We start from the raw sequence: 14,231 nt of genomic DNA, 5'->3' as shown, positions 1-14,231 counted from the left end.
TGACGTTTCGGACCGAGACCCTTCTTCAGACATATTCATTAGGTTTGATTGACAGGGTTGTATCACCGAAAATACTTTAGGAATAAGCTATTAAATTTACCCAGATCTGCCATCATTAAAATAAATCTTTTAAAAAACTTTTATCATTGCTACCCATTAACCTGTCCTCAAAGCAAAAACACTTCATAGAGTCACACAGTGCGGAAACAGGCCCTACTGCCCAATTTGCCCATGCCAACCAACATGCCCCATCTACACTAGTCCCACCTGCCTGCATTTTCCCCATATCCCTCTGAACGTATCTTATCCATGTACTTGTCCAAATGTTTCCTAAGCATAGTGATTGTACCTACCTCAACTACTTCCCCCGGCAGGCGGTTGCAATATACCCTTTGTGTAAATTTGTTGCCCCTCAGGTTCCTATTAAATCTTCTTCTTTCCCCCCCCCGCCCCTCACCGGAAAACCTATATTATCTGGTTCTTGATTCCCATACTCTGGGTAAAAGACTGCATTTACCCAATCTATTCCTCTCATGCTCTTATACACCTCAATTAGATCACCCCTTATCCTTCTACGCTCCAAGGAGTAAGGTCCTGGCCTGCTCAACCACTCCCTATAGCTCAAGTCCTGGCAACATCCTCGTAAATCTTCTCTGCACCCTATCCAGTTTAACACATCTTACATAGAACAGGGTGATCAAAACTAACACAATACTCTAAATGTGGCCTCACAAATATCTTGTACAGCTGTAACATGACCTCCCATTATCTTTACTTAATACTGATGAAGGCCAATGTGCTGAAAGCCTTCTTGAACTATCCTATTACCTGTTGCACCACTTTCAAGGACTTACCTGCACTCCTAGATCCCTCTGCTCTACAACAGTCCCCATTGTGTAGGTCCTGCCCTGGTTTAACTTCCCAAAATGCAATCCCTCCCACTCCTCAATATTAAAGTCCATTAACCAATCCTCACCCCACCTACCCAACCAATCAACATCATGCTGCAATATTTGACAACCCTCTTCACTATTTACAATACCACCAACTTTAGTGTCATCTGCAAACTTACTAATCATGTCTTGTATGTTCTCATCTAAATCATTTATATAGATGATAAACAGCAAATGGCCCAGCACCAAACACTGAGACATGCCACTAGTCACAGGCCTCCAGTCCAAAAAACCAACCTTCCACCATCACCATCTGCTTGCTTCCATGAAGCCAATTTTCTACCCAGTCAGCGAGCTCTCCTTGGATCCCATGTGATCTCACCATCCAGAGCAGCCTACCATGAGGGACCTTGTCAAATGCCTTGCTGAAATCCATATATACGTCTAAGTTTTACCCTCATCAATCTTTTTGGGCACATCATCCAAAATCTTAATCAGATTCGGAAGACACAATCTTCTATACAAATCCATGCTGATGATCTGTAATCAGCTAATGTCCATCTAAATACATGTATATCTTATCCCTCAGAATACTCCCTAGTAACTTTCCGACTACAGATGTTACACTCACTGGCCTGTAGTTCCCAGGCTTTTCCCTGCAGCCCTACTTAAATAGGGGTACAACATCTGCCACCTTCCAGTCTTCCGGCACCTCACTAGTATTTAATGATGACTCATAAACCTCAGCCAGGGCACCTGCAATTTCCCACAGTCATTGAGTATTCCCTTCTTTCTTCATTACTTTATTATACCACCTAAGCTGCTCAACATGATTTATATATATTGAGAGATCTAACTTTTGTTCAGTACATAAATAGTTCAGTTTTGTTCAGAACATAATTGTGCACATTTGTACCCTTTTTAATGTATTTTAGTGTCAGTTATCACCAAAGTGCTACTGAAGGAAAGCTCAAGATAAACAGGATGAATTGGACAAAAAATTGACCTTTAAAATGCACTTGGAAGCTGGTGTCTTATTTTTACACACCTATAACTTCAGATAGACTGATCTCTTTGAATTTTCCACTCATGTTTTTCCTGCACTAATATGGTCGCCCTCCATGTGCCTTATTCACAATCAGACCAGTTTGCGTGGGAATATATGAGCTATTTTAGCTTAAAATATTTCAAAATTTTCAGTTAACTCTACGAGTGATCCTTTAGATAATTTAAACATTAAAAATAAATCATGAAGAAGTTTGGGCTTTGGATGGGGTCGATAACTTAAATGTAACCATTGATTTAAATCTTCACTGCAAGAAAAGCAGCAAATAAAAATAACTAGAGAGACAATTGAAAGTAAAGTTTGCAACATTGATGTCGTGCATTATCAATAGTACTTGATTATAAATAGTCTGAAGAGTCGCGACCTGAACCATCATCTATCCATTTTCCCCAGAGATGTTGCCTGACCCACAGAGTTACTCCTGCATTTTGTGTCTATCTTTGGTATAAACCAGCACCTGCTATACATTTTTATTATAAACTAGACTAAGTGGGACCCATTGGGGAGGGGGGATGTGGGGGAGGGGGGGGTGCAAGGGAGGGGGGAGTGTAGGGGTCAGGGGGGGGTGGGGGATGTGGGCTCACCGGTTCACGGCCCCGGCTCCGACCGCACTCTTGGCTCCAGGACCCAGCTCCGGACTCACTCAGCTTGCACCCGTCCCCAGCGCCTGTCGCGCTCATAGCCCCCGCCCGCGGAACACAGACCACACTCCGCTGCTTCAGCTTTATTCTCGGCGGCTGGTGGATGGGCGGCTTCTGGACGTGTTCACGGACTCAGCCCCGCCTCCGGGGGTATATTCTCCAGCGGGTGCCAGAAGGGGCGTTACTTTCATGGTGACTGACAGGCGAGAAGACCAATCTGCTGATCTCATGATTTTTTCAACCTTCATAACGTTTGTAATCTTCCACCGATCGGAACAAAACTTGGTGGCTTGGAGCAGAGGAGAACGGTGAGTAAGGTGGCGAGTAATCCTAGCTATATAGGGTAGAGTTTTCGCGCAAATTGAAAAACAACGCAGTGGTCAAGATAAGGGTTTTAGTAATAGTATAGATAATATTTGTACCTTCTGTGGAATATACGTAAGCTTTTTTCTAATATTCACATGGAAGACTGCCCCACTACTTGACATTATCATTTATTTTGTACTTGATCCTTATTTTCTGTCCTACAGCTATGTTATAGGATTTCCCTAATGCACCATAAGTAGCAAATTCAATGCACTTTTTAGTCTCAAATGCCCAAAATCTTTAATAATCTAAAATTTATACCTGAAATTAGGTGGCATTGGACAATAGTTTTTCACGGAAGTAGCCAATATAACTTTAATTCAGCGGCAATAAGAAGTAGTGAACCACGTTTTTTTCTTTGCTATGAGCCTATAGAATATTAAAATGTTGAGAAGTAGAGTCAAGCAGTTGCCATAATTCTTAACGTAATTTTTCAAACTGCAGGATTATGGTCATTTGAGCTATGCTTGTCCTAAAAATATGCTTGGAGAACGAGAGCCCCCCAAAAAGAAAGAGAAGAAGAAAAAGAAAAAAAACAATGAACCAGAAGAAATGTACGTATATTATATATATTTTTTAAACTGCTTGATTTGAGGGTGTCAAACTGAAAAGATATATCTGCATTTCAGTGAAGAAGAAGAGGAGGAGGAAAGTGAAGATGAAGGGGAAGACCCTGCTCTTGATAGCTTGAGCCAAGCTATTGCTTTTCAGGTATTGCATTCTGAGAATTCATTCTAATTATAAAATGTTTTGAAAAGCATATAAAAGTGGCTCATAAAGTTAAGTTTATAAACTTATGTTTAATTTTTGGTAAATGAGTTTATCATTCTCCAGCTTGACAGAAAAGTTTTTTGGAGCACTATTATCCTGCCACTGTTTGCAATTGAATTACAGACCTTATTGATCTTTTTGCGTTCAAATTGCAGTGGTATTGATTCCTATTGTGCTACAATGCAAGATTAATTGGGTATATTTTGCAAGATAGTTACAGCAGAAATGAAATGCCTTAAGTCATAAAGCTCATGTTATGGTTAGTTATTTTTTTCTAAAAAAGTTTGACAAGCAAATTAAATGTTAATTGGAACTCTGTTAAAATATGAATTGAATTTTGCCACAAAAGCTTTGTTGATTTAGGGTCTTCTTGAGGTTCCTTCCCTATTACTCAATTCTGCTGGCTTAGATTTAGGACAAAAACAAATGGAGTGTGCACTGCTCCTTTCATCCATCCTCTATCATGCTGTCCTAGTTCTTGATGGCTTCATCTTTTGTCCCTTCTGGCCCTTCTCTTCCTAGTCACCCCGTGTCCTCAATCGTGCTTCTCTCCTACCTCCACTGTCTCCCTCATCCAACCCCCTACCACTGCTGTCTTCTCATCCTCCCAACCTCTTTTCCCAACCCCCAATTTCAACTAACCAGGCCTCCATCCTACAAACCTTTTACTGTATTTAGGAAAGATATTAGAATGTTATTGCTTGGTTCTGATTTACTTAAATGGGGCATTGGTGAGACAGTGGTACAGCTGTTGAGCTGCTGCCTCACAGCGCTCGAGACCCGGGTTCGATCCTGCCCTCGGGTGCTCTCCCTGTGACCAAGTGGGCTTCCTCTAGGTACCCGTCTGAGGGGATGTGGAGCTTTTTTCCTCTGAGGGTAATTAATAACATTAATATTAACGTGTTAACATAGAAACGTCATTGTAATCATAGTACAACTCGAGAAAATAGCACGACCTTTTAGCAAAACGGCAAGAAAAGGCAGATTTAGGCACTCGATCATGAAAAAGGCATTATCTTGGTGAAATCATCAAAAAGGGCATGAAGCACATGGCATTTATGGCATAATCCTTGCTCTAGTAATGAATATCAAAACTTCTTCAGTGGACAGTGGAAGCAAGTTTAATTTTAAGGCAGAGGTAGATAGCTTCTTGGCAAGGGATAAACGGTTACTGTAGCTAGACTGGAAAAGGCCAAAAAAGGCCAAAGACATCCACAGGCAAAGGGTGGAAGACCACTTCAATACCGCGGACACCAGAAGCATGTGGCAGGGTGTCAAGGACATCACTGACTACAAGAGCAGCCCCGCCTGCCCCCACGGTGATATCACACTGGCCAACGAACTAAACACCTTCTTTGCCCGCTTCGAAAATGGCAACACCACCAGGAGTGGAATAACCCCGGCCATGGCGGAGGGACAGGCCTTAACACTGAGCACTCAGGAGGAACAGTGCACTCTGCGTAGGATCAATCCACGCAAGGCTGCAAGCCCGGATGGAGTCCAGGGAAGGGTACTAAAGGACTGTGCTGTACAGCTGGCGGAGGTATTCACGAGAATCTTTAATCTGTCTCTATCTCTGGCAACGGTCCCCAAGTGCCTGAAAACAGCCACCATAGTGCCAGTGCCAAAAAAGTCTAAAGTCACCAACCTGAACGACTACCGCCTTAAGCAGCTTAAGGTTTATTACCTGAAATTGGAAAATTCAATGTTGGCTTGTTGGTTACCCAGGCGGAATAAGACATGTCACCTGCACCACTCAACTTTACCCCGTTTTGCTCCTCCTCCCGCTCATCACTCACTTTACCCCTTTTCCAACCCCACACCCTCCCCATTCCCATCTCCCCACCATTTCTCCTCTAGTTCTCCATATCCCGCCACAGATACTGCCTGACCTACTGAGTTCCTCCAGCAAGATTCCAGCCTCGGCAGTATCTTATGTCTCCATGTGTCAGGGTATGTTCTGAATTTGGGTTTATTTTTAATCCATTTGGAATGAAGTAATGAGATATAGAACTGACTGTTCCCGACAGAACCCAAATTGAACACTGTTATTAAGCACAGCTTGAAAGTACGTTTTAATTAATTTCAAAGGAAACAGCTGCTGTTTTTTTTCTACACCACTGAAACCTTACATGACTACCATTCCAGTAAATCTCCTCCATACCCTGCACTGGTTCAAAATTAACTATAGTTCTCCAACTGGGGCCTAACCAATAATTTATGGAGGTTTAGCATTGCTTGCTTGCTTGCTATCAACTTGTTATCCGTGTCATTGGTGGGGAGTTATGAGAGTTGAGGTGAAGGATGTACTATTCGAGCATCTTGAAAAGAATAATAGGATTGACCAGAGTCAACATGGAATTATGGAAGGAAAATCATGTTTAACTAATCGACTAATAGGTTCTCAGAGCATCCAGCTGGTGGAATATATAAGGGGGGGGGGGGCGATGAATATGGGGTATTTTGATTTTCAGAAGGCTTTCAATCACGGTTCTACACAGGACATTGGTTAAAAAAGTTAGAGCAGATAGAACTGAGGGTAATATACTGATTTAGATTGAGAACTAGTTATCCGACAGAAAGCAAAAATTGGGAATTAGAACTACAGATATAGGTTGAGAATAAGTGGATCTTTTTCTGGTTAATAGGATCCTGGTTGACAGGGTGTGATGAATGGAGTATCAGAAAATCAATGCTTGGATTGCAACTATTCACAGGATAGACCATATTGCTGAGGGAACCACATGTTATATATCCAAGTCTGTTGATGATCCATTATTAGATAACATTTTGAAAAGGCAGAAAGATGTAATAAGGCTTAATGGGGATACTTTAAGCCACATTGGTGAGCCAGATGCAACGAAATTTCGTTCAGATTTGCATTTGTTGGTGTATTTTTGAATGACAATAAAGTATTTGATTGAATGATTGATTGATTGATACTTGCAAGTTGAGTGAGTGGACAAGAATATGGCATTTCCAATATTATATGGAAAAATATCTGAAGCTATTTACTTTGTTCCACAAAATATAATATTGGTGACTTGTTTAAATTGTGCAAAATTGGATAATGTTGTTCAAAGGGACCTAATCATTAAAGCTTCTTGGTTCACTGATCCTTTCCCACCCAAACTGGATACTTCCCCTTACAACCGCAGGAGATGTAACACCTATCCTTATACCTCGTCCCTTGACTCTTTCCAGGAACCCCAGCAGTCCTTCCAGGTGAAACTGAGATTTACATGCACCTCTAACTTTTATCTACTGCATCCGATGTTCCCAATGTGGGCTCTTGTACATGTTGGCTCGGCGAACGCTTTACCGAACACTCGTGCTTGGTCCGCCAAGGCCAAACTTCCAGTTGCTAACCACTTTTACCTCCCATCCCATTCCCATACTGGCCTTTCTTTCCTGGCCCTCCTCCATTGCCAGAGTAAGCTTCACGCAAACTGGAGGAACAGCACCTCATTTTCTGCTGGGGTTGCTTATATCCCGACGGTATGAACATTGAATTCTGCAATTGTAAGTAACTTATACAAACACCTCCCTTCGCCTCCCCTTTCTCACCTCCAACACACCATTCCCCTTTAAGACCCTGTCCCACATAGGCGATTTTTTCGGTGACTACAGGCGACTAGGCTGTCATCACACGGTCGCGGGGTGACGCCTGTATGGTTGTGAGTAGTCTCCTCAAGTCGCCTAAAGAGTCATATCGTTTTTCTGGTCGCCGCTGGATTTTGAAATGTTCAAAACTTTTCGGCAACTGTGGGCTTGACATAGCTTGTCTTATCCTGTCGCAGGTGCTGTCATAGGTTGTCGCAAAGATGACGCAGGTTGACGCCAGGTGACCTTGGTTGTCGCCGGGTACTGACTTCGGTGAATTCCATTGGCGACTACCTACGTCAACCGGCGACAGGTACCAGCGACTGAATTGTCTTTAGTTGTTGCCAACAGGGTCGTTGCTTGTCGTAGCTTGTCGGGGGTGGCCATTGGTTGTCGTAGGTTGTCGCCTGTGTGGTTGTAGGTGTGGTCGTGGGTGGACGTCCTAATGGATCGCCGGTTGTCGGTAGCTTGACGTCGGCTAGATGGTAGGTTGTCGTAGACATTGTCGTGGGGGGGTCCAGTTGCCTTTTTTTCGGAGACCTGCTACGACTGTGACAGTCGCCGGCAGTTGCCTAAAAAAATCGCTTAAGTGGGACAGTTTCTTCGCCCTAAAAAGCCACTAAAAGTCCTCAACTTGCATCACAATTAACAATATTGTAGCCCTCTTGGGCTCACACCTGTTTCTATCTATAGCCTCCATCAATCTGCCTATCAAGTAACCCCCTTGCCTGAGGTCATCTGTAGCCACCGTGATTTGTCTAGCCCCTTTTCACTTTCAGTTTTCTTTCCCGCTCCTCTGCAATCAGTCTGAAGAAGATTCCAGATATTAATCATTCTCCATGTTAAAAAAAACATATTCCCTTTAAAATTCCTTCCTCTCACCTTAACCTGATGCCCTATTTTTTGATACTTCTACCATGGGAAAAAGACATCAGAAGATCCTTCAGGAGGGTGTACCCTAGGAAAGCATCTGGACCTGATGGGTATACCTGGTTGTGTTCTTAAAACCTGTGCAATTCAACTGGCTGGTGTTTTTGCACACATCTTCAACCACTCATTACTGAGGTCTGCGGTTCCCACCTTCTTTAAAAGGGCATCAATAATACCAGTGCCCTGGAAGAGTTCGGTAACGTACCTCAGTGACTACCAACACTAACGTCCATGGTGATGAAGTGCTTTGAGAGGTTAGTTATGGTTCATATTAACTCCTACCTCAACAAGAAACAGGGCCTATTACAATTTGCCAATCGCCACTCCAGGTCAGCGGAGGATGCAACCTCATTGGCTCTCCACTCTGTACTGAATCACTTGGACAATAAAAACATATACGTTAGGCTGAAGAAGGGTTTCGGCCCGAAACGTCGCCTATTTCCTTCGCTCCATAGATGCTGCTGCACCCGCTGAGTTCCTCCAGCAATTTTGTGTACCTACGTTAGGCTGTTGTTCATAGACTACAGCTCAGTATTCAACACCATCATCCCCTCCAAACTGGTTACCAAGCTCATGGAATTTGGTCTCTGCACATCCCTATGCAACTAGATCCTCGACTTCCTCAACAGACCACAATCTCTATGAATTAGCAGCGATACTTCCTCCTCGATAATCATCAGGAGCACCTCAAAGCTGCATGCTCTACTCACTCGATACTCATAACTGTGTAGCCGGAAACATTTCCATCTCCATCTTCAAAATCGCCGATGACGCCACAGCTGTTGGACGAATTACAGGTGATGAGAAGTCAGCATATAAGAGGAAGATCGGTCGACTGGCCATATGATGCCTGAACAACAACCTTACTCTCAACATGAGTAAAACCAAGGAACTGATTGTTGACCTTGGAAGAGGATGGTGGAGGATCCACAATTGTGGAGAGATTCAGAAACTTCAAATTCCTGGGTGTGCATATCTCTGAAGATCTTTTCTGAAGCCAGTGATTGTGATGCTATCATAAAGAAATGCCATCAATGCTTCTACTTCCTTAGAAGATTGTGGAGATTTGGTATGGCATTAAAACACACACACACACACACAAACACACACACACACACGCGCGCGCGCGAAATGAACTCAACAGGTCACGCAGTATTTTTGAAGGCAGAGAGGACAGTTGACATTTCAGGTTGAGACACTGCATTAGGACTGAGATATTGGCATGTTTTTAATTCCATTTAGCCATACATATATAATGATTACAAGTGGTGATTGTGCTGGCTGATATCACCTATTGCACCTGATTGCATACTTAATTGCTGGACCTTGTATTGAAACCAGTCATGGAGAAATAACTGTCTGAAGAGAGGGTTTGGGCCCCGAACTTGATACTAGTGAGAACAAGTGAAGGAATTATAATCCTATCCATTTAAAGGGGAACTGCCACTAGGAAAAATATTAAGTTCTTGAATTATTTTGTTTGATTAATTTTAGTTGTTTGGTTAAAGTTTTAAATACATTTTTTATTTAAATCCCTTTTAATGAATTTTTGTTGGTGTAGTTTTGACAGAGTTTATAAAGATTGTCGCGATATTCTGAGATATTCTTAGGATCTGCTGCCTGAGCCTTTCTGTTAAGTCAGCTCAATCTACTGTGCTTTGAAAAATTGGGTCAGGCAGGGACCAAGGCTTGGGAATTCTGTGCACAATGTTAGTTCCACAAGGCATGCTCAGGTGGAAATTCTGGTTAATTTTCAGTTTGCATTGTTTCACCGTGCATTCACTGGAGATGGATAACAGATTTGTTGCATTATAATTAGTGCCCGCTTGCAATACAGACGTCTTGAATTAAAACATATCCATGTTGTGTAAGGTAGTGCCACCAAATAAATTAGGGATATCTGTCAGCTATTAATGTATTAATACTTGTTCTCAACAGCAAGCAAAAATTGAGGAGGAAGAACTTAGACGTAAACAGACTGCTGGTGACGCAAGTGAATGTTCAACATCTGAACTGTCGAAGCGCCCACGGATAAAGAAAAGTGCATACTTCAGTGATGAAGAGGAGCTGAGTGACTAGATTGTATTTCATTACAATGAGAGTTACATATTTATTTAAAGAGAGAAATGGTGTTTAAATGGTCCAGATTCGTTAGACTAGAATTTATGGCTTCTTGGGTCCCCGAAACCATTACAAATATATGGACTAAATATTTTGATACTTGGAATATGTGAATTTTTTTTATCTTGTTAGTGATTTATTTAGTCATGGTTAAAGGATTATTGTGAAGCATGCCAACCGCTTCCACATCCGAATACTTCACAGCAAGTACAGATGAATGGACATGTTTTTGCCTGTCGTAGCCAAATTTTAATATTGACTCGGCTTTTATGGGTTGAATTTTGTTGTGAAGATCATAATCATGAAAGCTTTTGTTGCTGCCCAAGGCAAAATTGTTGTTTATACCTACACTTTATAAAATACTGCATATAAATATAACACAGAGAGTTGTTTCAGACCAACATTATTCCCACTTAAGAATAAAAGCAGGAATTAATTGTCATCTGAAATGGCAGTGCCTCCAGAATGTTTAAAGAGTATGCAGAAAGATACTGTTATCTTATAACGGTGTATTAGCCAAAGATTTTATTTGCAGCAAAAGTGATATACATGAAAGATGGGTAAAAAAAACTTCAAAGCTCCATCTAATGTGAATAATTAATTTGCATTCCAGTGTGCAATTATCAAAAACTTTAATTTCTGAGGTCATTGTAATTTCTCTTCAACAGATCACATGGTGAATTCAGGTTTTTGAAAATTTCCCATTGTTTTATTGATATTCAATTTCTTGAACATGTAAGAAGTTATTCACATTGTTATATTTGTTGGCAACTTTTATTACCATTTGTTATATGTTTGGTGCAACTATAATCTATCGAAATAAACCGAAAGATCTTGGATTTTAATTAGTTGAAGAAAGGCTATTCTGTTCTGTTTTAGAGCATGTGCAACCTCCAATCTGGGAACTGTTCACATCTGTAATTAAATTCTGCCCTTGGTTATGTCTTAAAGCAATTGAGCCATATGGACTTAAAACAGTGTGGCTTAACCGTTTATACCCCTTAAACCCTAGTTGGCTTCCCAAATGTCCTAGCTATTACTTGCATATTTATTCTTAATTACAGTAAACCCTTGTTATAACGGACCATGGGGGGGAGGGGTAATGGTGTCCGTTATTGCCGATTGTCTATTATAACCGAGTGGTATTATTATTGCATAAGTAGTAGAAACAAACAACTGCAATTGGTGGTAATACACAAAAGTGCTGGAGTAACTCAGCAGGCTAGACAACATCTTTGGAGAACATGGATAGGTGTTGTTTCAGGTCGACTAGGTGTTGTTTCAGGTCGACATCCATCTTCAGACTATCATTCCGGAACTGGGCCTGAAATCCAGGTGAGTTGACAGCCCCGGCCTGCCGATGGAGCCAGTGGTCGCGGGCGGCAGGAGTGCAGGTAAGGGTGGGTGACGGCAGCAGGCACGGCAGAATGTCAGGCCTGGAAACTGCGCAAGCTGGGGGGTGGTGCGGGGACAGCCGGCACTACAAGAGGCCGGGAGGTGGCACAAGCTGAAGGCGGTGCGGAGTAACAAGCGCTGCAAGCGGTTGGGGAGGTGGCGTGAGTCAAGAGTGGCGTAGGCGCAGTAAACGGTATGGGTAGCCATCGGTAGGTCAGTCCACTATAACCGAAATCCGTTATAAAGAGGTCCGTAAAAACGAGGGTTTACCGTACCTGTTTTTCCTACTGCAATTTTGGGCGATATTTCCAAAAATATGGTTATTGTTACCTTATCTATAGCAACCATTTGGATCTGAAACTATCTAATTACTGATAATAGTAATTTCAACTTTGCAAAATCCCAGCAATGATCTCTTTTGCGTTTAAATGGCCAAGATGGACAAAGGGTTTAGTCTTAAAGGGACAGATTGGTTGAAACATAATCTCAGAGCACAATAACACAAATGTGTCATTTGATGTAATGATTCTTTTATTGTTAAACAGTGCATCAACCATGTTCCCATGAGGTGTGATGAAGAAAATTCTAGTATATGTGAATAAAGAATAAGTAGCATTGGTAAATAACTTTCCATCATTTTGACTGTTGGTAAACTTAACTGCTGTAAGTACTGCATTCCATTATGCAACTGTGATTAATCGTGTCTGCCATTTTGTAAGTTATTTAGTATATATTTAGCAAGAACCAAAATATGCAGAATGTATTATCTTACGGTCTTGAAAGTAAATATGCCTTAATCCTTCATAGCACATTTTAAACCATTATCCTCAGAGCTTGACCTCTTCAGCCTCTTTTTATAAACTACTCCAAATATCACTGTCTTTTTTAAGTTTCTGTTGTAATTTTCATTTGACATTCTGACCAATCCATTTTACCTTTACTATTTTTGGAACACCAGGTGTTATTAGAAGAAATGAGTGGAAAGATTAAACAATATAGCTCAGACTAGGTGTTTAAGAAAGACTAGGTCTACTTTGATCATTCAAATTACCATGGGAAAGTGTGCCAAATAAATTAGCTAAACTAGCAAACTTCCAGATACTTCTGTTTGATTCCTGAATTAAAAATGAGTAGAAACATAATTGTTAAATATGTAATAGCATTTATTATATTTACACACTAATTGCATGTGTACTTGTAATTATATTTTGTACATTTAGAGATAACGACACAAGGGGGACCCTTTGCTTCCCGTCCCCTGCGGGGGAGGGGGGGGGCTGCTGCCTTGAGTCACACACACACACACACACTAATCCCCCCCCTCCCTTGATATTATATTAATATTATTAATTCGCTCCTTTTACCACACCCCCCACCCTATCCACTCACGCATAAACTCCAACTACGCAGGCGCGACTAGAGAGGGAGGGGGAGGGGGTAGAGATTGAGGGGTGGGGGGGGGGGGGGGGCAGCGTCACAGGGTTTGTTGCTGTTGTACATTTTGTGCACATTTGACGGCTTCAGAGAGGAAGCGGGGCAGAGAGGAAAGGGGTTAGAGAGGGAGGGGGGAGCAGAGAGGGAGGGAGGACCCCCTCTCCCTCCCCCCTCTCCTCCTCCCTGCCCCCTCTCCTCCGCCCTCTCCCCCCTCTGCTGCCCCCCTCCTCCCCCCCTCCTCTCCCCCCTCCTCCCCATCTCCTCTCCACCCCCCCCCCTCTCTCCACTCCTCTCTCTCCACCCCCCTCTCTTCCCCCCCCCCCCCTCTCTCTCCCCCTCTCTCTCTCTTTCGCTGCCCCGGGGAGGGGGCTGAGGCAGCACCTACCCAGGTCGTAGTGCAGAAGCCTCCCCACCGGGCCCAAGCTAGGCTGCGGCCGGCATGGACCAGAGCGAGGCCCGAAGCGATCTGAGGACGGTCAAAAGCAGGGGAGGGCCGGCCGATCGTGGCTTCCACGAGGAGAAGCACACCCACCAGCGTGACAGACAATCGGGTGGGGGAGACGGAGAGGAGGTCGTCCCCTGTGACGGCCGCCATGGCCACTTTTCCTCTGCACTTCCCCGCGCTGCGATAATGACCGCCGCCGCCATGTTGTAGAACTTGAAGGCTCCCAGCGGAGCGCGCAGCACGACTTGAGCACATGTTCAACGGCTTTAATCCAGAGCCCTGGGGAGGGCGGCTGAGCCACGTAACTCGCAGGTCGTGGCTTCACGTTGAAAATTCTGCGCAGGTTGCCGCAAGGATCAGAGGCATTGTGACGTCATCCAGCACGCTTCTGCTCATTAACTTCAAAAAAGATCTCAGATTGGTGAATAATTTTAGTAAAAAACTTGGGAAATAACTAATCAAATTTACAGATGAGGGGGTTTTTACAATCATGAGGTAAATCTCTACCGGAATATGTAAAAATTTCATTGTTGCCGCGTCGGGTTTTCGAGGAGATGTGAATCAAA

At 42.9% G+C, this 14,231-nt stretch overlaps 1 protein-coding gene across 1 annotated transcript in view; it reads left to right on the top strand.

Moving 5' to 3' along the window:
• zcrb1 (zinc finger CCHC-type and RNA binding motif containing 1) overlaps positions 1 to 12,608 on the top strand; it is a 32,135-nt gene extending 19,527 nt beyond the window's left edge. The window contains exons 6-8 of the mRNA XM_033037839.1: positions 3,411 to 3,520; positions 3,596 to 3,677; positions 10,209 to 12,608. Of these exons, the coding sequence (XP_032893730.1) occupies positions 3,411 to 3,520; positions 3,596 to 3,677; positions 10,209 to 10,349 (333 nt within the window). The 3' untranslated portion in view covers positions 10,350 to 12,608. The remainder of the gene's footprint in view (positions 1 to 3,410; positions 3,521 to 3,595; positions 3,678 to 10,208) is intronic.
• Positions 12,609 to 14,231: the final 1,623 nt, after the last annotated feature.

Source organism: Amblyraja radiata, chromosome 19, assembly GCF_010909765.2.
Source record: "Amblyraja radiata isolate CabotCenter1 chromosome 19, sAmbRad1.1.pri, whole genome shotgun sequence".
Lineage (NCBI taxonomy): Eukaryota > Metazoa > Chordata > Chondrichthyes > Rajiformes > Rajidae > Amblyraja > Amblyraja radiata.
Note: the sequence above shows the minus strand (reverse complement) of the source record. Positions and strands in the feature narration are given on the sequence as shown.